We start from the raw sequence: 25,160 nt of genomic DNA on the forward strand, positions 1-25,160 counted from the left end.
TAAAAACGCATTAGCCAACTGAGCTATCCTGCCAAGCATACACAAGATGCGTATTTTATACCTTATATAAGCAATCTTCGTAGTTTCACAAATTTAAACGACAACAACAGAACTCTCCAAATTATTCAATCGTTTCGCGTTGCCACGCTTTATAATTTTTAGGTTTTAAATCGTCAAAAGATGCATATAATGGCTATATTAGACCATGGCAAATGTTAAGTAATACTTTTTACTCACAAATATCATAACTAAACCGAAAATTTGCGAATCTGAAACAACTTTTTTCAATTTTGTCAATTTACCAAACCGTGAAAAGATCCCTTTAAGGCCCTGCTTTGTACAGATTTTAAGTTATCAAGTATTCAATTGAAAAAACATTACCCATTCTAATTACTGCCAAACCAATATTATTCGTGTGACTCTAATTTTTTGACAATTTTCATGGGTCAGCCTAACCTAAAAATAAAAGTTTGCAACAAATGTTTACGTCAAAAGTTTTTAAAAAGTCGACATTATGGCAAAAAAAGATGAATTAAAGATCCAAACAATATGCCCGAGTATGTTTGAATTTACAAAGCCACAATCTATTTACATCATAATTTAATGAACCTACATTATTGTACATACATGTCTACGATATAGGCTAAAATTTTCAATTTCTGAACATTTAGACATACTTTGACCTGACATTATACATTCACATGCTACAGAATTCTATAAATTTAAATTCTAACATTTTCTATTGTTAACTCTTTCCCACTTGGGGACAAAATTAAATGGCTATACATGCAAACAGCGTAAAACCAGAACAGCCTGTGAGTAACTGGCAATCTGTTGAGGTTATGTTCTGTTTGCTGCTCATGAGGATCCCAGGGTTGGAAATGAAGCCTTGGAAACATAAATCTATACAGAAAGGTCGTAAATTTAATTTTATTTTCTAAGGGACTTCAAATAGGTCAAAATTAGTAACTGAGGGGTAAAGGGTTAATAACTGTTTTTGTATTTCAGCAATTTGAAGCCCTAGAGGGAACGAGGATAGACAAATTACGGGACTGTCTGTGGAAATGTACAAATGTGGACTCGTTAGCATGTCTGAAACATGATGAGGTAACCAAATATTTATTGTGCTAGTTTTGATGCTTTTTAGTAAAAAAATGAGTGTTAATGACAAGACAGATGTCTTTTTGGGTTCATTTGATAAACAATTAAAAGTGCTTTTAAATTGCTTATTGACGATATTGTTTTAATATACGATGCAAATATTATTGGTCTTAAATGCAAAAGACCAAACTAAAATAATTCATTTAGACCTTGAGTTGACAATCATATATATTTATGCAGTCTTTGTAATCAATTTGATGGTTTATCATAAACAAATTGAATAAGCACAAGAAATTAAAAGCAGGTTAGAATGTTTTGCACTTTTAGAATTACAATCAGGTGCATTCTATTTCCTCAGATTAGTAAAAACAATTGTTCAATAAAATTAAAAAACAACAACATACATGTAAACCATGATCTGTGAAAAAGGGGGTTTAGTGCATGTGCGTACAGTGTCTTCCGAGATTAGCCTGTGCAGAAGGCACAGGCTAATCAGGGACGACACTTTCCGCCTAAACTGAATTTTCGTAAAGAAGGGTCTTCCTTGAAATGAAAAATACAATATTAGCGGAATGTGTTGTCCCCGACTGCAAGGCTAATCTGGGATGGCAATTAAAACACATACATTAAACACCCCAGGAAACCCGATACCTTGCGGGTCGTTTAATACCATAGGGGACAGTGCTGTGCATTTTGGCATGAATTTAATGAGAGGTTATCGCAGACATCTGAAAGTTTGTATAAATCCTTTAATTATTGTAGTCGCTTGCAAATTAAAGCAGTTTTTTCTCCCCTAAATGCCTGAACATGGCCCGTTTTGCCTGATCTTCTATTCAGGGAGCCACATTTCGCTCATTTTTTAAGAAAATTTGTCAGGATTTTTTCTACAAGTAGGCCAATACCTTTGTTATCAATGTTAATACACAGTTGTTTCAAATTGGACTTTGACAAATTTAATTTTTCCAATTTACTTACCCTATATAAGTTCATGCCAAAATGCACAGCACTGTCCCCTATGGTATTACACGACCCGCAAGGTATCGGGTTTCCTGGGGTGTTAAAACCCTTTTTCACAGAGCATGGCCTATAAATGTTATTTCATTTTATAGTGTAGCGAAGCCGTTCGGTTAATTCTGGAGAAGTGTGATGTGTCCAATGATCTCCAGGATTTCATTTCTACCAACCAAAGTGGCAGCAAACGGCCAGGTCTACAAGAATAGAGTTTGAAATTGATTGCAACTCGAACTTAGTTTTACTATCATGTTTTTCATAAAAAAATACATATTCTGTTCATTGAAATGAACCATTTTGATTCATCAATTATGCTCTATTTGTTTTGTAGTTTAAGATCTTCATTATAATGAAAACACTAAAATAAGCATGTGTGATAAAAGTCTTATCATAAGACGATATTTAAAGTACTCACCGATATAAGAATAAGGACCTTGATATTTTTATCAGCAAATATGTCATCCATTTTGCTATCACATATCATTTAACACTGATCCAACTGAGTCTTGTTGTGGGAAATTTTGGCATTAAGGGAAATTTTGTCTTAATGCACATGCACTCAGTGTCGTCCATATAAGCCTGTGCAGTCCACGCAGGCTGATTAGGGACAACACTTTCTGCTTAAAGTAGATTTTCGATAAGAAGAGCAAAAAGTTTAAGCAAATGCATTAACCGCTCTTTTCTCTGAAGGAGGATACATTGTACTCTAACAGATCCTGTCCCCTATGAGAACTACTACAACCCCATGGCCCTGCCGCCCCACAATCGCACGCCAAGCAATGCCCCGCCTCTCCTGCCAGCGGCGAAACCCATTCGGGCCGGGATGCCACCGTCTCCAAACAACAAAAAAATCTCTAGTAAGAATATGGTCCCCTATTCTTTGCTTTATTTCTTGGGCCTCATTATTTAATGCATGTGAAGTTATGCTTTAAAAAAAAATCTGCTATCTTAAGTTTTTGTCAAGCCTTCATACTTCCTGCCTTAAAGGTCATGTGCATACTAAGAGGTCAAAATGCTTATTGGGCGATAAAAAACATGATGAGCCTAGGATAGAGTGGTTGGCATGAAACATTTGTCTCCCTACCTTAAAGATCAAGGTCAAACTTAGAGGTCAAAGGTAAAAATTGCTATAAAACAGCATGTCCGTACTGTAGCATTGTTATTCATTATTAAATTATTATATAATTTTCAACAAATGTCCACCATATAAAGACAATATTTTGTGTGCCATAAATTATGTCTCCCTGTCTCAAATGTTAAGGTCTAACTTAAAGGCCATAGACAAATATTGGCCATAAACAGCTTGTCTTAATGTTCAACATGTTGTGGTATTGATATTTTAAACATTTATCAAAGGTCAAGGTCACACTTAGAATTATTGTCAATAGGCATCACATATTCCTAACAGGCATCTCAAACCACAGAGCATGATGTCTAAGGTCAAAGGCCTTTGAGTTTCATGAACAAACTTAAGCCTTTACCAGATACTCAAATATTGTGCCAATTTAAGTCCCTTAGATATCAAATTAAATTGAAGAACTTGTTGCTGGAATAGAGTTGTGAAGGCTTCATTACCAACCTTGAGAGCAGTAAACAACATACACCCTGGAAGTTACTCTTGATTGGCTGCTAGCTTATAGCAATTTTCAGTTTGCCTCTGAGCTGTAAAGCTTTAACCCTTTTCCGCTTAGATACCTATTATGACGCATTTGTAACTAGTTGCTCAGAAATTTGAATTTAATTAAAAACCTTTTGTACTAGATAAAAAATTTAAGGCTTCATTTTCAACCCTTAGATGCTGATGATTAGCAGACAGCATAAAACCTGAACAGATTGCGAGTTACTCGCTGTTCTAGTTTTATACTGTTTGCACATAGCCATTTTCATTTTGCTTCTGAGCTGGAAAGCTTTTAGTCAATGATCCCATTTTTATGCCCCCTTCTTTGAAGAAGAGGAGGTATATTGTTTTTTGCCTGTCTGTCATTCTGTCCCAAAACTTTAACCTTGGTTAAAGTTTGATAACATTTGCAATATTGAAGATAGAAAAACTTCATATTTGGCATGCATGTGTATCTCATGGAGCTGCACATTTTGAGTGGTGAAAAGTCAAGGTCAAGGTCATCCTTCAAGGTCAAAGATCATTGTATTTTTCTTTCCTAAAACTTTACCCTTCGTTAAAGTTCGGTCATAACTTTTTGAATAGTGAAGATAGCAACTTTATATTTGGCATGCATGTGTATCTCATGAAGCTGCACATTTTGAGTGGTGAAAGGTCAAGGTCATCCATCAAGATTAAAAGTAAAGAAATACAATCCAAGGGAAGTAATAAGCTTTAAAATGGAGATAATTTATAAACCTACCAAATGATATATTGAAATTTTATTTCAAAGCGGTGTAATAGTGGGCATTGTGTTTCTGACAAACACATCTATTGTTATTTCAATATATGACAAAATAGAAAACGAACAAACTGCGAATTCTTTGACAGAGTAAAAACTATTATAACAAACTTTAATTTCACCATCTGTCTCTTATAGTTATTTTATGATTATAAAAAAAATGTACTGCTGTATTTATATTTTCAATCATAAGCTTTTAATAGCTTACGGCTGTGGCTGCATGATGGTTCTTGTTTTCCAACAGTTTCCGATGAAAACGATTACGCCACTGTGTCTGATGTCCAGCAAACAAGTAACGTATTGTTGACAGTTGTGAAAGATTACAGTGCTGTGGTACTTACTTTCTGCTTACTAACTTTTTACCCATGTACATGCAATATTTAAATTATGCACTACATGAATGGCTGGATTTGTATCAATATAAGTTTATAATTGTTATTATATTTTAGAGTCTTGTTGTTCTTTAAACATAACATACTATACGTCTAAAACTTCATGTACTTTCAAACTTGTGTGTACGATTTGTAACTAAATTCTGAATATTATGTAATTTTCTGAATAAGAGACGTGTATTTCTAACATTTAAGTGAATACTGTTTGTAACTTGATAGATTATTCAAGAAATTATCTCTATTTTCTAGTTTTGACGCAAGATATTTTAATGGAAACTTATATGGCACTTATGTTGTATAAATGACCAGTAATATTTGTTTCTCAATACAAAAATACCGATACTTATCATTGTCATAATATTTGCTGCTTGTTATGTTGTAGCCCATGTGCAATAGTAACAATTCCCCCATGTGTTTAATTGTACAACTCAAACAACCACGCACATGATTTAGATTTAGTAATTCAAATAGCAAGACACCTGTGGTAAAGGGGAAGAACGCATTTGTCCCTGAATTTATTGTCAATAAAATATAGATCGCAAATATAAACCTGAAGTTAGTGACCTCACAAGATACATGGCAACATTACACTAAGGTAATAGTATATTCTCTTATCTGTCATAACATAAATGGCATCGAAACAGTAAAGTTAGTGGGATATATATTTAATCCATTTAAGTCAATTCCAGTACAAAAACTAAATTGTGACTAATTCTTTTAGACTTCTAACCCCATCATTATGGTTCTTGATATATTTACTTCATAAAGGTCAGTGATTGGTTAATAGTGATGAGATATAAATCTGTGTTGTTCACTGATGGATTCTTGTAGGTAAAAGACCTGAGAAAGATTTCGCAGTAATGGTAAACAAAAGAAGGTTGATGTAGATCTAATGTTTCTTTTAGTGTTTCTTTCAAAACTGACTTATCCTGTTTACCACTAGGTTAAAGTATATAAGCAGTGCTCAGGGAAAACCCGCCTGAATGCGTGTGTGTAAAATGTCATCCCAGATTAGCCGGTGCAAATGAAATACAATTTTTTCCACCTTACTTTTGCTAAGTAAACTACTGATAAAAGAATGCAAGCCGAAACCTAGCCTGTGCAGACCGCACAGATTAATCTGGATCGACAGTTTACGCACATGCATTGAGCCAGGGTTTTACAAGAGTGAAGCACATAGGTAGAGTTCTTATTACATGTTTGACATTCATAGATGTGTTTGTATATGTGTCGTGTGTTATGGTATCAATATTTGTAACCTGCTGCTTGGTTGTTACGTGATGATACTTTTTCTGAGAAGCTATGTAATGCTGTGCCATTTCATAAACAAAGTTACTTGCTCCACCTAAGTTAAATCTCTCTTTGTACATACCTCTTGCATAATTATTCTGTGACATATTATGCTTACCATTCAAATTAAATCTTATTCTAATTATTCATTAACTATCAGTTCCATTAAGTAAATGTTCACGTTTTGTCGAAATGAACACGAATTTGTCAAACACATCCAGTTACTTTGTCAGTTGTGTGTAACAATTAGTTTTTTGTGTAAAATAAGTTACAACAGTAGCCTAAAAGGCAACAGCTCAGTCCCTTAGCCTTGGGCTTTGATGGATGCTATACACTGTATAAAAGAGAGGCCATGAGCAGTCCTTAGCACAATATGTCAGTCCCTATACACTAGCAACAGTCAATAACACATGGGGCAGTATTAGGACGTTATGACAGTCCAAATACACAAGAAACAGCCCATAACACACTTCGATGTCCTTAGCACATTATGATAGTCCAAATACACCAGCAACAGTCCAAAGCACACTGAGAAGTCCTAAGCACATTTAAACAGTCTGAATACTTCAGCAACAGTCCATAATACATGGACAGTGCATAACACATGGAGCAGTCTTTTGCATCAAATAACAGTCCATATACACCAGAAACAGTCCATAACACATGGAGCAGTCCTTAGCACATTATGACAGTCCAAATACACCAGCAACAGACATAACACACAGAGCAGTCCTTTGTACATTACGACAGTCCAAAACACAAGCACCAGTCCATAACACACTTAGAAGTCCTTAACACATTATGACAGTCCGAATACACAAGAAAAAAATACATAACACACTGAGAAGTCCTAAGCACATTTAAACAGTCCGAATGCTTCACCAACAGTCCATAATGCATGGGCAGTGCATAACACATGGAGCAGTCCTTTGCACCATATGACAGTCCAAATACACCAGAAACAGTCAATAATACATGGAGAAGTCCTAAGTATATTTAAACATTCCAAATACACCAGAAACAGTCCATTACACATGGAGCAGTCCTTAGCACATTATGACAGTCCAAATACACCAGCAACAGACCATAACACACAGAGCAGTCCTTTGCACTTTTTGACAGTCCTAATACACCCGCAACAGACCATAACAAACTGAGAAGTTCTTTGCACATTTTGACAGTCCAAATACACCAGCATCAGACCATAACACACAGAGCAGTCCTTAACACATTTTGACAGTCCAAATACACCAGCAACAGAACATAACACACAGAGCAGTCCTTAGCACATTTTGACAGTCCAAATACACCAGCAACAGACCATAACACACAGAGCAGTCCTTTGCACATTGTGACAATCCAAATACACCAGCAACAGACCATAACACACAGAGCAGTCCTTTGCACATTTTGACAGTCAAAATACTACATCAACAGACCATAAGACACAGAGCAGTCCTTTGCACATTTTGACAGTCCAAATACACCAGCAACAGACCATAATACACAGAGCAGTCCTTTGCACATTTTGATAGTCCAAATACACCAGCAACAGACCATAACACACAGAGCAGTCCTTTGCACATTATGACAATCCAAATACACCAGCAACAGACCATAACACACTGAGAAGTCCTTTGCACATTTTTGACATTCCAAATACACCAGCAACAGACCATAACACACAGAGCAGTCCTGAGCACATTTTGACAGTCCAAATACACCAGCAACAGAACATAACACACAGAGCAGTCCTTAGCACATTTTGACTGTCCAAATACACCAGCAACAGACCATAACACACAGAACAGTCCTTTGCACATTATGACAGTCCAAATACACCAGCAACAGACCATAACACACAGAGCAGTCCTTTGCACATTTTGACAGTCCAAATACACCAGCAACAGACCATAACACACAGAGCAGTCCTTTGCACATTTTGACAGTCCAAATACACGAGCAACAGACCATAACACACAGAGCAGTTCTTTGCACATTATGACAATCCAAATACACCAGCAACAGACCGTAACACACTGAGAAGTCCTAAGTACATGTACATTTTGACAGTCACAATACACAGGTTACAGTCTATAGCACATGGAGCAGTCATTAGCAATCTTTGACAGTCCAAATACACAAAATACATTCCATGACACACAGGGCGGGGCTTAGCATTCTATGACACTCATACACAAGCTTCAGTCCATAACAAATGGAACAGTCCTTTTCAATAATGTTATGCAGAGCCTACTCAATTAAAACGTAAACTGTAACAATATTACTACTAAAGTTACTGAGGTAGCAAGATATATCACTAAAGTGACATTCATTTAGGTAACAAGTTGCATTAGTAAAGAACACAATATGTACCTTAGAACAATAAGACTTTGTGCAAAATGACAATAACGGTCCTAATTAACAAATTTACTCAAAGAAAATGTAAAATAAGTGAAAATGCCCAGATTTTAAAATCCCATTGAGAATGCATCTAAAGAGAGGTAAACCATATTTTCACAAAACTTTCAACTTGCAGTCACTGTGTGTTATTTTCATCTTATATATTCAGATATATGTTTTCATACGCTTTATTTCAGTTTCACTGTTCTATTCAGACTAAACCCTATTGTGTGAAGACTAAGTTTGATGTCTTAAGAATAACAAGTCATTCCAATTTGAAATTTTTTAAACCGCAACATACATGAATATTTATTAGTGCACCTATTATATTATTTAATTATTTACATGGCACCCTATATCAGAGGTTTACAACATAAAAACTATACATATCATAATTTGTGCATTCCTTTTGTTTAAATACAATATCTATGTATTTGTATCTCATGACAAAGTATAGTTTGCAAAGTATAATCCATCTATATAACTATACATATCATAACTTGTGCATTCCTTTTGTTTAAATATAATATCTTTGTACTTGTATCTTTTGACAAAGTATAGTTTGTAAAGTATAATCCATCTATATATTACAAGTGTTAAGTACATGTTATAATATTTTAATGTTATTTAATAAGCTAGATGCAATGTAAATTATTTCATAGTACATGTATGTCCAGATTTCAGTTAACAATTGTACAAGTAAATCTGATATCAATAAGCAGTCAGCATTATTGAACACACTTAAAAATAATGAATGTTTTAAGTCTCTTTCAAAATATTCATGCTACCAGTATATAAAGAAACAAAGTGTTGACCTTACTTAAATGACTTTTTTTTTCATTTACAGACCTATAATGAATTGACAGTGAAGAAAGGGGAGCTTTTACAGAAGGCACCATTTGTTGTTGGACCGCAAGCACCCTCTGGGATGGTGAAAGTGAAACATCAGAACAGAGTGGGATATGTACCCACAAATTGTGTTCAACAATACACCCCTAAACCTTTAATTGATTTTGGTGATATTTAGCTTTAAAAAACTGATATGATCACGTGAGGTTGGGCCTCTTTCTGAGGAAACTAGGCTTAATGCATGTGCATAAAGTGTCATAGCAGATCAGGGATGACACTTTCTGCCTAAACTGGAATTTTGCTTGGAGGAGACTTCCTTAAAAGAACAATACCATAAAAGTGGAAAGTGTTATCCCTGATTAGCCAGTGTGAATTGCCAAGGCCAATATGTGACAACACTGCACACATCTATTTAGCCCCATTTTCCCAGCGCAAGGCTAATATTGGTCATGCACAATTTTGGCTACAGTTGCTTGTAATGTTTGTGGAACTCCACGACATTAAACTTGCTTTGATTCAATTGATTGGTCATGACAACTACACTGAAAAGACAAATGTTTGCTTTGTTTCTGAATCTTCAATTGTACTGCATTTTAAATTGAGTCGCATTCTGAGAAAACTGGGCATAATGCATGTGTGTAAAGTGTCGTCCCAGATTAGCTTGTGCAGTTTGCACAGGCTAATCAGGGATGACACTTTCCGCTTTTATGGTATTTTTAGTTATCAAGGAAGTCCATCCTTACAGAAAATCAAGTTTAGGCGGAAAGTGTCGTCCCTGATTAGCCTGTGCGGACTGTACAGGCTAATCTGGGATGACTCTTAACGCACATGCATTAAGCCTAGTTTTCTCAGAACAAGGCTCAATTACATGTTTGAATACTGTTTTTGAAAAACCTGTGCATGTTTCAGTGTGCTTCTTTTGTAACAAATAATTAGCATAAAAACAAAATATAGAACACAACAAGCCAAATTGTGTTTTTAACTTTTCAGTGAATCTATTTCTTAGAGTTTTTGCTTACTTAATAATATTGTGTAGAAAATAAACAAATGTGATATAATATATATATATTGATAGCTTCAAATATTCAGGGTATGTTTGAAAGTGATGTGTGTGTTTTTACTTGCAATATATTAGGCAGAAATATTTCGTATATTTGGACATTTTTGATCCCTTAAGTTGATATACCCATTGTATTTAATTATAGAATACATTTGTTATTTTTACAGTTTTTTAAATTTTTAATGAAATCCCCATTTCATTTGTATTTCTTACAAATTTATCTTTTAAAGGGACTTGAAAAATGTAAGTATGTGAATTGTAATATTTGGAATACCGTTAGTTTTGAATAATCATAATAAAAAAAGCAAAATCTAATGCACTGCCACTACAACAAGCAGACTTTCACATTTGAATGCACGAGTGTTATTCACTATTCAGAGCTCCAGATAAGAGGCGTATCTGCGTATTTACGCATTGAAAAAAATAAAAATCAATAAAAATCAGCGCAGTACGTAACAAAACACAATACAAATCTTGGTACGTATTTTAATACATTAAAGTGCGAAACCGGTTTAACCAATAATCCAGTTGAGTTTTTAGTGTAAGTTAACCTTTGAATCAAAAGTAAGTAAGCTTGTAATACAAATGGCAGCCCATCATGTTTGTGGATCAAAAAAGGGACATTTTAAGCGACCAGCGGCTCCTGCAAGAATATTTTTAAAGAAAGCCCATTTACTTTGTCAGTTTTCTATGGAAATGGAAAATACCTCTATTAAATCCTAAATACCTTTAATGGCTGAAACATAGGAGTCAAATACGCTTTAACAATAATATCAGGGGTGAAATACCCTTTAGACTAAATCCTTATCTGGAGCTCTGGTGTTATTCATTTTTTGTAATATAATTAATCCTTTTTTTGAACGTATGACAGTTTATGACAGTTGTCAGTTTGCTGAACTGTGAAAAGAGTCCTTTTAAAACTTATTTATTGTCCATATTTCAAGATATGATCATAATAGTAGCATGATTATCAAGTATATATAAAGATGAAGTGTATCATATGTTAAATCTCTTGTCTTATGTTGCCAATTTGTTTTATAGTTATGATATGTTATTACTTGTTAAAGAATGTGTAACAAAAAACATCAAATGATGATACACATTAAACATTTTAATTTGAAATAGTGCAATTTTTTTATGACATTCAATTTATTTTGTGGATTCATAAGTGGGTTATATAATTGGTAGCATAAAATGATTCATTTATTGGGTTCGATAATTGGTTGCATAAAAATGGAACATTTATATGTTTTTTATATGTTTTTCTGTAAGATAATTTCTAGCTTTGATAGTGCAGCAAGCTTGAGCAAACATTTAATAGATTATAGTTTCTCATTTGTATTCTTTACATGCAACATGTAATTGCTAAACAGAAGATTCAACCGTGCACAATAATAATTATTGGTCATAATGCCTAGTTGTAAGCACAGTCTTCTCGGGGAAGACACTTTACCCTTAACTGGATTTTAGCTAAAAGACTTCCTTAAAATGAAAAATGCCATAAAAACAGAAAGTGTTATCCTTGATCAGCTATCGCAGACCTATTTTCCTGAGGGAGTCACATTTAGATTTGTTCCAACTAGGAGCATGAAATAAGTATTTTACAGAATGTTACATGGTACAATGTGTTATTAATTTGGCTTTGAAATGAAAATTTTCAGTCATTCTCAATGAACAGTGCAAGTAAACATTTCATATCAATCTCATTGAACTGTGCAATTAACAAAGTGTTCAAATTCTGCAGTTCTTGTTATAAGTCATTTGATGAATAATAACTCCTATACAATTCTTTATTTTAGTTGCACTTAACTGTTTGACTCTAAAACATTATATTGTACATTATATTGTAACTGATTAGTTTAGCCATATATAAATTTTGCTTAGCAAAGTTAAAAAAGAGCTTTCAGTGTTATGATGATATATTACTATAAAGATATGCTGTTTAAGATGTTATTGTATTGGTACTTAACAACCTAGCTTCATAGAAAGGTATGATATAAATATTATAAATATTATTTACAAAATGTTACTTTTAATTAACACGTCTTCTGTAAGCTTACATTAAAAAACTGATGTATTATATCGTTATTTCTTTATTCAAACAAGGCATATAATAATACACATTGCAAGTGGAGGTTTAAATATTATAAATGGTCTCATAAATGTACATGTACACACTCAACCATTGTGACTAGTATCTTGAGCTTTCTCCAAGTCAGCTTGGGGTAAATTCATATGTGTTAACTTCAAATGCTATATTTGATTCTCTTATGAAAACACACAATACAATGTTACTATGATTTATACAAATTCAAATAATTATACAGATTGACATGATTTAATAGCAGCACGTAATTTTGCAGATCTACTTCTCGGGTTATCTTCTACCTCATTGTCATCTGTTGTGAGAACTTTTTTATTTACGGGCCTCCATCTTTTCTCCGTCAAAGATTGCAATTCTTCCACAGTATCAACCACTTGAACATTTCTCAATTTCTGCTTTAGAGACAAGTTTTTCTCTTCGTCAAGATCAATGTCGTGAAAATGTCGCTTCACAATTCGATCCTCCTAAGAATGAAAAGTAATCGCAATGCACAGTCCGCCAGGTTTGAGAAATGTATGTGCAATCTCTATTGCTGCATTTAGTTCATTGAGCTCATTGTTGACGAATATTCTCAGGGCTTGAAATAATTTTGTCGCTGGATGACTGTACCTACCCAGCTTATCTCTTGACCTGAAACGCAAGTGTCAGAAGAAATGCACGTTTTGCTAAAGATATGGAAGGATGTTTCCATACATGGGTATTGTTTGTCTTAAAACAAATTAAATATATACTGTTAATAGTACGCCCCCCCCCCCCCTAAAATTGCCAGAGTAAAGTCAATTCATGTGATGTTTCATACTTTACTAGATCTAAACTCATTTTTCTTCTTTTTCGTACACAACATTTTCCACTAATCACAGACAATCGCTGAATGTTTTAACTTGAGACTCTCTGTTGCCCGGTTTTACAAGTAGAACTATGCGATTCCGATGTATCCCTCTTTTTGCACATTGATTCTCTTTTTGCTGCATTTTATGTCAACAAAGATGGATGAGCCAATGCCAAAACAAGCGAAAATAAACTATGCATTTTTTTGGCATTATAAGTCAAGAAGGTACTTTGATGAAAGTACATAAGGCGTGACATGCTTGAGAAGTAGTTGTCAAAGCCTTCAAAATCACTTAAATCGTGGAGTTTCAGGGGGGGCTTTGCCCCTTTGACCCCTGGCAGAGCTTTGCAGGACCCCCAGCAAATCTTTCAATATCTCCCCCCCCCCCCTCACTTACCAGAAATCCACCCCTGGTGCTCTGTTATAAAAGATTGTGAAGCAGTATATAAACAAGAATTTCTCACCTGAAAAGAGTTTTGTTTTAAGCTTATATATATATATATTAGAATGTGAATATTTTAACTGTACAAAACAAGAGCTATGTCACAAAAAGACTAACACTCAAGCGTAACAATGTCAGCCATTGTCAAGGTTAAATAACATAGGAATTAATTGGGATAAAAAAATAACGCACATCTTTATTACATGGTAAAGACATATCTAAAGCTTCGTTAATTGGATTGATAAATGTAGCAGTAGGCCTAGCCCGCCCGAGTTTCCTCCACAAACTTGTAGTATCGTATGCATATCTGCTCTGACAGATATCATAGAGAGCAATAACTCGGGCATAAGTGGATCACATGGTGAAAATTTCAACTTTGATTTCTCAATAATACCTCTGCAACATGCACACAACAAGACTTTACAAAACAGTGAGGCTTACATTGTACAAACGTTTTCCACAATGGCAGCCAGCTGTTTAGTTGTTGCTATGCGCCCATTCGCCACCCGGGCCTGTACGATGGCATGCGCGATCTTCCTGGCCTGAGTGTCTTCCCCGTATTTTTTTATGACCTTGGAAAGGTCGACCTCGTCAAGCATGTTTATGATGTCACCAGCTGTGGGCTGGTCAGGAAATCTGACACACAATTGCTTGGTATTATGTAATCATTCAGCAAAATATAACAACCAACAAGAGATGTGTTCGTCAGAAACACAATGCCCCCTATTGCGCCGCTTTGAAATTTATTTATATTTGACCTTTGACCTTTAAGGATGACCTTGACCTTGAACTTCCACCACTCAAAATGTGTAGCTTCATGAGAACGCCGCTTTGAAATATTTTTTTTTGACCTTTGACCTTGAAGGATGACCTTGACCTTGAAGTCCCACCACTCAAAATGTGCCGCTTCTTGAGATACACATGCATGCCAAATATCAAGTTCCTATCTTCAATATTGCAAAAGTTGTGGCCAACGTTTAAGTTTTTTTTCCGGACGGACAGACAGACTGACATACTGACTGACACACTGACGGACAGTTCAACTGCTATATGCCACCCTACCGGGAGTATAAAAGCATTCAATCATAATATGGCATTTTATGTGTCCACATGTCCAGAGTGCAAAGAGAAATATTCAAATTTTACAACTATGTACATAAGTTTATAATAAGAACTTAAACATTTAAGAAGCAAGCAGGAAGCCATCTCGATTCTTAATCTTACAAAGTGGCAATAAATATCAGATAATTTTTGCCTATAAACAAAAACATCTTTGTAACAAGATAAATTATCACAACATAGTTGTGGAATAACGCTATAAGATTTTTCTGTCATATACTATTTATTTCTCAAAAGATGATGCCAGACTGGTGCCCATGCTCATTACAATGCATTGCCATAGAGTTATAGTAACCGAGAGTGAAGTCAAGCAAACCAGTCAGCGTCCATTCTCATGTCCAAAGGTCCATCCAGACTGATGCTGAACCCTCTCTGACTGGTGTCCAGCTGCATTGAGGACACTCCAAGGTCCATCAAAACTGCATCCAGGGAACCAGGCCTGACCTTGACCTTGCCAAGCAACTGTGGTAGCTCAGAGAAATGGCCATTCAGAGCTGTTACCTTGCCCTTCCTGTAAACATGAGGCAGATCTGTGTTAGGCAGCAAGCAAGAGAACCAAATGTGCTGGGGCTGAACGCATGTGCGCAGTGTCGTCGATAAGGGTGAGCAGTCTGCACAGGCTTATCAGGGAGGACACTTTTGGCATTTATGGAATTTTTCCTTTAAAGAAAATCTCTCCTAAATATAAATCCAGTCTAGGTGGACTGCACAGGCTTATCTGGAACGACACTTTAGGCACATGCATTGAACCCCGTTTTCCGATTGCGTGACTAAAAATGTATTCATGTATGTAAGCAAGAAAACCTTATTTAAACAAGAGATTTGTCACAAACAAAACAGCAGTGCCTTACAAGATTCATGTTGTGGGAGTAGGAATAGCATCTCCATACGTTGCATCAACCAAGCGCTAGTACTTTATAGCTATGATAAGATACAGATTTAAGTATTCAATAATGTTTGACCCCTCAAAATTGAAAGGCAAGCAAGCAATATGAGGACTTCTAAGTCTGCTCATAGGGTTCTCAAAATCAACAATTTTCTGATCAAATCAGAATGTTTAACCCATTTATGCCTAGTGGACTCTCCCATCCTTCTAAATTGGATCAATTTATTTCGAAAATTAGGGATGTCTAGTATATTTATTTCTATATTTAGAATATTTCTTACAGAAATTCCTTTAAGCAAAAAGCCCAGACCCAGATAAGACACCGCATGATGCGGTGTCTCATCTGGGTCTACGCTGTTTGCCAAGGCCTTTTTTCTAGACGCTAGGCATAAATGGGTTTACTTCATCCAGTAAGATTTTTCACTGTTTTCAAAATTATTTCATGTTTATCATGGCATTTTGCTGACAAACTCATACTGTTCTTAGTAAGCTGTTTCCATGTATAGCTCAACAACATAAAACTGGCACTTGTGAGCATGATAAGCCTAAATAATATGGTTGTGTTGTCTCTATATTTGCATTTGGTTTTGTTCATTACCGCCATGCTCCAGTTTAATGGGGCCGTAACAAGCCAAGTGAGTTTTGCTTCATTTGATTTAAATCGCTTCTAATATAAAATATTACTCATAAACATATTTTAATATATTCATGCATGACAGTCAGTTCCAGGTTAATTTTTGCAAGCTATACTTAGTGAATATACACATGCCAGTCACTGAAAACTGTCCTACTGTATTCAGAGGTATGGGAAGAATGCCTGTAGAAAGGAATGTATCAATCATTTCCAGATCAAATCAGAATGTATAATTTGTATATGAACATTATTTGAATTACTCTGGGCTTTTATTTAACCCATTTGCTTTAGGACTCTTTGCCCTAACTGGGGATTGGGGGAGGGGGGAGGGAAATATAAATCTTTCTGTTAATTTGGTTTCATAAGTGGAATGAAAATGCCTAGATTTAGAACAGTTATAAGATGAAACTGCATGATCATATATAGATATTATCTGAGAGGATGAAGCCTGAACGTTACCCTCAATACAAGAGGAAAATGGCTGTGTTTCTTTAAAGTTCACATGTTAAGAAACAACAATAAAATGTGTTAATTCATCTCCAGAGTGGCCATATTAGCCATTTGAAAAAGGTGATGAAGCATATACTAACAAAATGTACAGACTTACATTTCATCCTCCAGTTCTTGAGCAAGTCTGTAAGCCAGAGGATCCCTATCCAAAGCCAAGACACTGCTGTCTGGTGACACCTCAAGGAATGCCCTGCTGTGACCTCCAGCCCCAAAGGTCATGTCTAGAAGACTCTTAAAACCAATAGATTAATGTAGTTATTCCTTTTCACATGTGGTAACACTAATATTAAAAGATGTGTCCCAAGACAGCTTGCTTGGCTATTCTGTTTCATTGCATGTCAGACTTAAATCCTTTAATGACCCAGAGGGCATTGGTCATGTTTCATTAAAACAACAAAGCATACAGAGATGCTGCAGGTAAACCTAAACCACAGGGCAAGTGGAGTTGTGGATATGTCAGCCTAGGTTCCAAATTCAATCTCATTCTGGGAACATATCCAATAACTAATAACTTCTCCCCTAAGAAACAAAGTACTGGTTCTACCCAGAAAATTGGCTCAATAGTGTCATAAAACTGCTATGTCACATAAAATGACAAAAATGAAAATATAATTATGTTTTTCAAATTCATGAAAACAAGATATGATCTAACATAACTGATTGAAATGACATTGTCGAAAATTTATAAATGTTCCGAACTCTCTAATTGAATAATTCGAATGCATTCTTTAAGTGAATTTCAAAAGAGTCCGTCTCATTACACTGTGTAACTGTTAAAAACTATGTAGTTTTTGTTGTACAATTGTCATGTGGATGAAACTATGAGCAATCATTTTCACATGGGTTTCCCTTTGCTAACAAAATCATATTGAAATATAACCTGACATTTCTTAAAATGGATGAATTGCATAAACAACAAAAACTAGCAATAATCCAATCCCATCGCTGAGCAAAGTCTTATTCTACTTTCCCCCTAAAAGTATAGTTTAGTCAGAAGAAGTTTCTAAAATTATTATTCAGTTGAATAATGCTGTAATTACTGCTTTGCAAGTCAACTGTGAATAATTCCATACACAGCAAACCAGTTGTTTGGTCATTTTTATCTGCCAGACCATCTGTGACATAGCAGCCCCAATACGTGTAAGGCTTTTGACTAATCAAGACAAAAATAAATATGTGAGAAATGATCCTTCGAAATCAAGGTTTTCAATAGGAGGATTTTGTGGCTGGATGGGTGTTCTTTGAGTACCCTGTCACATGTTTGGACAAGGACGATGTCATGAGCATCTATTCCAGGAAGAGGTTTGTTTTCTTCTTTTATTGACTGTATGTTTGTAAACAAGAAATCAAGCCTGTTGCTGTTTCTTGCGGGTAATGTAATAATTTGTTATGGGGCCAAAATAAAATGAATGCAAATATGCCCTAATAAGAACAATAAATGCTTAATTAATTATTAAACATAAGTACTTAAAAGGAATTACCAGTATTCAACTATGCATGGCCCCCTTACCAACCCTGGGGCGCCCCGCCCACATAGGCCACGCCCACCCAAAATTGCCTTTTACTATAATATCTTCATTTCTATACCGATTCACTTCTAATTGATACTGAACTTCTCTTATGACAATACGGTCAATCTCAACTATGTATGGCCCCATTATCAACCCTGGGGCGCCCCGCCCATAATAGGCCACACCCACACAGGCCACGCCCACCCAAAATTGCCTTTTACTATGATTTCTTCATTTCTACACAGATTCACTTCAAATTGATATTGAACCTCTTTTATGACAATATAGTCAATTTCAACTATGCATGGTGCAATTACCAACCCTGGGGCGCCCCGCCCACATAGGCCACGCCCACCCAAAATTGCCTTTTACTATAATTTCTTCATTTCTACACTGATTTACTTCAAATTGATACTGAACATCTCTTATGACAATAAGGTCAATCTCAACTATGTATGGCCCCTTAACCAACCCTGTGGCGCCCCGCCCATAATAGGCCACACCCACCCAAAATTGTCTTTTACTATAATTTCTTCATTTCTACACCGATTCACTTCTAATTGATACTGAACTTCTCTTATGACAAAACGGTCAATCTCAACTATGCATGGACCCATTACCAACCATAGGGCGCCCCTGGGTCAAACATGCGGCGTGGGGATACGCGTCGGCCTTTGCCGCGCCATTTCTAGTTATATTATAATTACAAAGGTTTCATTTATAGATCTGAATAGGGAAATCAAATTAATGTTGCCATTTATTTGTTTAGTCCCGTAGCGGTTTCACCGGAGGGGACTTATGGTTTTGTCTCCGTCCATACGTCACACTTTTCTGGATCCTGCGATAACTTTAAAAGTTCTTAATATTTTTTTCATGAAACTTGGAACATGGATAGATGGCAATATGGACATTATGCACGTCATTTCATTTCGTTCCTACGTCAAAAATTATGGTTGCTATGGCTTTTCTGGATCCTGCGATAATTTTTAAAGTTCTTTTTTTTCATGAAACATGAAACATGGATAGATGGCAATATGGACATAATGCACGTCATTTCATTTCGTTCCGACGTAAACAACTCCTGTTTTCTATGGCAACAAATAGACTAGGCATACTGCTGAAAATGGTGGTTTTCTGGATCCTGCGATAACTTTTAAAGTTCTTAATATTTTTTCATGTAACTTGAAACATGGATAGATGGCAATATGGACATTATGCACGTCATTTCATTTCGTTCCGACGTCAAAAATTCTGGTTGTTATGGCAACAAATAGACTAGAAATACTGCCGAAAATGGTGTTTTTTCTGGATCCTGCAATAACTTTTAAAGTTCTTAATTTTTTTTAATGAAACTTGAAACATGGATAGATGGCAATATGGACATTATGCACGTCATTTCATTTTGTTCCTAAATAAATTTTTTTGGTTGCTATGGAAACAAATATATATTAAAAAATATGGAATTTCTGACAATGGTGGAGCCGGTAGGGGACTTATATTGCTTGACAATAGTCTTGTTGTTTATATTTTTTGGAAATCTTCAATTTCAGGTTTTAAGGCAGTCATTTTGGAAAACTTGTTAGCTAAAATATGAGATTGGGACTTAAAGCTTGAAAATTTGACCAAAATAAATCACTGTTATGTGACAAGTTGCAGTAAGCAGGAGAGGTTGCATCTGGTGACCACCTTTATAGTTTTAAAACAATCTATGCACTAAAAAAAACTTGCATTGCTTCTATATTTTCAGATCAGCGCGGCCAGCAGAATACCGGGAATGACTCCAGCGGCACTTGTGTATCTCCTGAAGTTTGTAAAATCATCGAAAACAAAACTTAGATTTGAGGATACATTGTGAAAGTACTTTACTAACAGATATGTGGTTACTTCGCTGTACTCCTTTCCAAAGATCGTCAAAATGTCGTAAACAAACATTGGATATGATGGCAGATCTTGAAAAGTTGTGCCTCTGGAAGTTCTCCAAACTTTTCCGAGTGACATTCAATAATATTGTGTTTCTAAAATCACAAAGTTGCATTACCCTTTCCCACTCAGAATGAAAGTGAAAATGGCTATGTGCAAACTGCATAAAACCAGACCAGTGTTCAAGCTGCTCATCAGTATCTTAGGGTTGGAAAGAAGCCTTAAAAACTTAAATATAGTAAGAAAGGTCTTTAATTAAATTAAACTTTTTAAGCAATTACAAATGTGTCGAAATACGTATCTAAGAGGTAAAGGGTAAAGCTCTAAGTTGCATAAATATTCCTGGTATTTTGCCCAGAAATTTAAACAGGTTATGGGTAAAAAAAGGACAAGGAAGAATGTGATCAAGTGATTTTTAAATACGGAAATGTTCTGTGATCAAGTGGTTTCTTTAATATAATAATGATGTTCTTATAATCAATTAAACTGACAGTTTAGCATGCTTTTTATCAATGTATATAATTGCTCAAGTCAATAGAGATTTTCTTAGTGTACATTACAGTCTAACATAATAACTGCTTATCTTTCTGTCAGCAAAAAACATGCCTTTCATTTTGTATAGTTTGGTATATTACTCTAAAACATTGCAATTTCTCAAAAAGTACTGAAGGTGGTTGGATGAAACTTGTTTTTCTTTTTAAAGTCAATGTCAGGATTATGCAGGAACTCTTTATTCACAAAAGGTCAATGATAGGGTTGCTGTATGAAAGAGAAAAACATATGATTTTTATCATTTTACATGGGATACACATTCTGCTATATGTTCCCATATGTCTGAAATATCAATGTTTTCCACTATTTATCCCTTGTGTGTCTTTCCATATAAAAATGAAATAACTAAACAATTGCTTATCATTAGTTTGTATCCTGTGATTTGTCAGAAACTACTTTAGACTGTGTAAAAGACAAACATAGAAAAAAACACTTAATATTGTAAGTTCTTTTTACGCATCTTTCACTCTGTCTATCAGCAAAAATTGAAATAACTAAAAAGTACATCATATGATGAAACAATTTGTTTTATATACATGTTTTAAAATTTCTAAAATATCTATGTTTTATTATGCTCCCCCAAACAATTTTTTTGGTGGGGGAGCATAATAGTCTCCGCTTCGTCTGTCCGTGTGTCCGTCCGTCCGTGCACAATTTTTGTCCGGGCTATTTCTCGGCAATTAATGACCGGAATTCAATGAAACTTTATGGGAAGCTTCACTACCAAGAGGAGATGTGCATATTATCAGCCGGTTCTGGTCGGATGATTTTTCACAGGGTTATGGCCCTTTGAAATTTTCCATTAACTGTACATATAGTGCAATTCTTGTCCGGGCTATTTCTCAGCAACTAATGACTGGAATTCAATGAAACTTTATGGTAAGCTTCATTACCAAAAGGAGATGTGCATATTATCAGCCAGTTCTGGTCAGATGATTTTTCACAGAGTTATGGCCCTGTGAAATTTTCCATTAACTGTACATATAGTGCAATTCTTGTCCGGGCTATTTCTCAGCAACTAATGACTGGAATTCAATGAAACTTTATGGGAAGCTTCACTTCCAAGAGGAGATGTGCTTATTATCAGCCGGTTCTCGTCGGATGATTTTTCACAGAGTTATGGCCCTTTGAAATTTTCTATTAACTGTACATATAGTGCAATTCTTGTCCGGGCTATTTCTCCCCAACTACTGACTGGAATACAATGAAGCTTTATGGGAAGCTTAACTATATTGAGGAGATGCGCATGTTATTTGTGGGTTCTGGTTAAATGATTTATTTAGAGAGTTATGGCCCTTTAATTTTAAGTTGCTAAACCATCCATCGTATTATGTTGTCCAAAGTTATGCCCCTCAAGACGTTTCCTTTTATCTGAATATATAGTGCAATATTGTGACAAAAAAAAACCTTTGGGGAGCATCACCCGTTTCCGACGGTTTCTTTTTTATATTTATTAAACTATGACCCACCATGAGGGTATATTATCAAGAACATTTATTTTACAGTGTACTTCATTAAAAAGATTGCAACATGCAAAACCACAGTATAATTATAAAAAATATATTAATGCATGCACTCATTGAATATGAATTATGCATTAAATTAACTTAAGACTAGATATTAGATATGTGTATACAGGTTGATAGAGCATGCAAGATCATGTACAATACAACACACATTAATAGCAATATGATAGTATGCACATCAATCTCCAATCCACTGAAGCATGATCAAAATAAACCTGATGTGCTAAATGGTAATTGGATTTCATGACATAAGCCCCAAAAGGCCAGTGGGGCTTATGTCATGGTCCTGTGTCCGTCGTGTGTGCGTCAATGCGTCCGTGCGTTAACTTTTTTTTTAAACATCTTCTCCTAAACTACTGGTCCAATTCTGATGAAATTTCTCAGGAATGGTCATGTGGTGAACCTCTTTCAAATTTGTTCAAATTATGCACCTGGGGTCAAATTTGACCCTGCCCCGGGGGGGGGGGGGGGGGGGTAAAAAAAATGAAAATTAGCTTACATAAGGCCTATTTTGTGCAAACTTTATAAATCTTATTGTCCATAACCATTGGGACAAGGGCTACCAAATTTAGTATGTAGTGACACCTTATAGTCCTCTACCAAGTTTGTTCAAATTATGCCCCTGGGGTCAAATTTGACCCTTTCCCGGGGGGTCAAAAAATTGAAAATTTGCTTATATAAGGCCTATTTTGTGCAAACTTTAAAAATCTTCTTGTCCATAACCATTGGGCCTAGGGCTACCAAATTTGGTATGTAGTGACATCTTATAGTCCTCTACCAAGTTTGTTCAAATTATGCCCCTGGGGTAAAATTTGACCCTGCCCCGGGAGGTCAAAAAATTGAAAATTTGCTTATACATATAAGGCCTATTTTGTGCAAACTTTAAAAATCTTCTTGTCCATAACCATTGGGCCTAGGGCTACCAAATTTGGTATGTAGTGACATCTTATAGTCCTCTACCAAGTTTGTTCAAATTATGCCCCTGGGGTCAAATTTGACCCTGCCACGGGCGGTCAAAAAATTGAAAATTTGCTTATACATATAAGGCCTATTTTGTGCAAACTTTAAAAATCTTCTTGTCCATAACCATTGGGCGTAGGGCTACCAAATTTAGTATGTAGTGACATCTCATAGTCCTCTACCAAGTTTGTTCAAATTATGCCCCTGGGGTCAAATTTGACCCTGTCCCGGGGGGTCAAAAAATTGAAAATTTGCTTATATAAGGCCTATTTTGTGCAAACTTTAAAAATCTTCTTGTCCATAACCATTGGGCCTAGGGCTACCAAATTTGGTATGTAGTGACATCTTATAGTCCTCTACCAAGTTTGTTCAAATTATGCCCGTGGGGTAAAATTTGACCCTGCCCCGGGAGGTCAAACAATTGAAAATTTGCTTATATAAGGCCTATGTTGTGCAAACTTTAAAAATCTTCTTGTCCATAACCATTGGGCCTAGGGCTACCAAATTTGGTATGTAGTGACATCTTATAGTCCTCTACCAAGTTTGTTCAAATTATGCCCCTGGGGTTAAATTCGACCCTGCCACGGGCGGTCAAAAAATTGAAAATTTGCTTATACATATAAGGCCTATTTTGTGCAAACTTTAAAAATCTTCTTGTCCATAACCATTGGGCGTAGGGCTACCAAATTTAGTATGTAGTGACATCTCATAGTCCTCTACCAAGCTTGTTCAAATTATGCACCTGGGGTCAAATTTGACCCTGCCCCGGGTGGTTAAAGAATTGAAAATTTGCCTATATAAGGCATATTTTGTGCAAACTTTAAAAATCTTCTTGTCATATCCATTGGGGATAGGGCTACAAAATTTGCTATGTAGTGACATCTTATAGTCCTCTACCAAATTTGAACAAAGTATGCTCCTGGGGTAAAATTTGACCCTGCCCAGGGAGGTCAAAAAATTGAAAATTTGCTTATATAAGGCCTATTTTGTGAAAACTTTAAAAATCTAACTGTCCATAACCATTGGGCCTAGGGCTACCAAATTTGGTGTGAAGTGAGATCTTATAGTCCTCTACCAAGTTTGTTCAAATTATGTCCCTGGGGTCAAATTTGATCCTTTCCTGGGGGGTCAAAAAATCGAAAATTTGCTTATATAAGGCCTATTTTGTGCAAACTTTAAAAATCTTCTTGTCCATAACCGTATGGCATAGGGTTACCAAATTTGGTATGTAATGACATCTTATAGTCCTCTACCAAGTTTGTTCAAATTAAGCCCCTGGGATCATATTTGACCGTTCCCCAGGGGTCACAAAATTGAACATATGCTTATATTTTGCCCATTTTGTGCAAACTATAACAATCTTCTCGTCCATAACCATTGGGCCTATTTCTACCAAATTCGCTAGGTAGTGACATATAATAGTTCTCTACTTAGTTTGTTCAAATTATGCCCCTGGGAACAAATTTGACCTTGCCCAAGGGGTTACAAAAATGACCATATGCTTGAATTAGGCCTATTGTTTGCAAACTTTAAAAATCTTCTTGTTCTTAGTTATAGAGCCTAGGGCTACTAAATTTGGTATGTAGTGATATCTTATAGTCCTATAAGAAATGAGCTTTCTTTGATTTATAGCGTGACATAAATATGTTATGACTCTGGTTG

General features: G+C 35.6%; 2 protein-coding genes and 1 pseudogene across 6 annotated transcripts in view; 2 read left to right on the top strand and 1 right to left on the bottom strand.

The window, feature by feature from the left end:
* The window catches only part of LOC127844918 (proline-serine-threonine phosphatase-interacting protein 1-like), an 87,501-nt gene that overhangs the window by 20,307 nt on the left and 42,034 nt on the right, over positions 1-25,160 (top strand). The gene's annotated exons all lie outside the window — the stretch shown is intronic.
* LOC127844955 (proline-serine-threonine phosphatase-interacting protein 1-like) overlaps positions 1-25,160 on the top strand; it is an 87,437-nt gene that overhangs the window by 20,243 nt on the left and 42,034 nt on the right. Inside the window, exons 9-14 of one of the 5 annotated variants that reach the window (XM_052375555.1) lie at positions 1,009-1,107; positions 2,211-2,307; positions 2,826-2,969; positions 4,756-4,844; positions 5,735-5,766; positions 9,444-9,592. In XM_052375555.1, the coding sequence (XP_052231515.1) occupies positions 1,009-1,107; positions 2,211-2,307; positions 2,826-2,969; positions 4,756-4,844; positions 5,735-5,764 (459 nt within the window). In that variant the 3' untranslated portion in view covers positions 5,765-5,766; positions 9,444-9,592. Of the gene's footprint in view, positions 1-1,008; positions 1,108-2,210; positions 2,308-2,825; positions 2,970-4,755; positions 4,845-5,734; positions 5,767-9,443; positions 12,586-25,160 lie in introns of those variants that run through there. The other 4 variants (XM_052375548.1, XM_052375539.1, XM_052375564.1 and 1 more) reach the window with 4 other exon arrangements.
* The window catches only part of LOC127844979 (12S rRNA N4-methylcytidine methyltransferase-like), a 67,826-nt pseudogene continuing 55,284 nt past the window's right edge, over positions 12,619-25,160 (bottom strand).

This window comes from Dreissena polymorpha, chromosome 1 (genome assembly GCF_020536995.1).
Source record: "Dreissena polymorpha isolate Duluth1 chromosome 1, UMN_Dpol_1.0, whole genome shotgun sequence".
NCBI classification, from domain to species: domain Eukaryota; kingdom Metazoa; phylum Mollusca; class Bivalvia; order Myida; family Dreissenidae; genus Dreissena; species Dreissena polymorpha.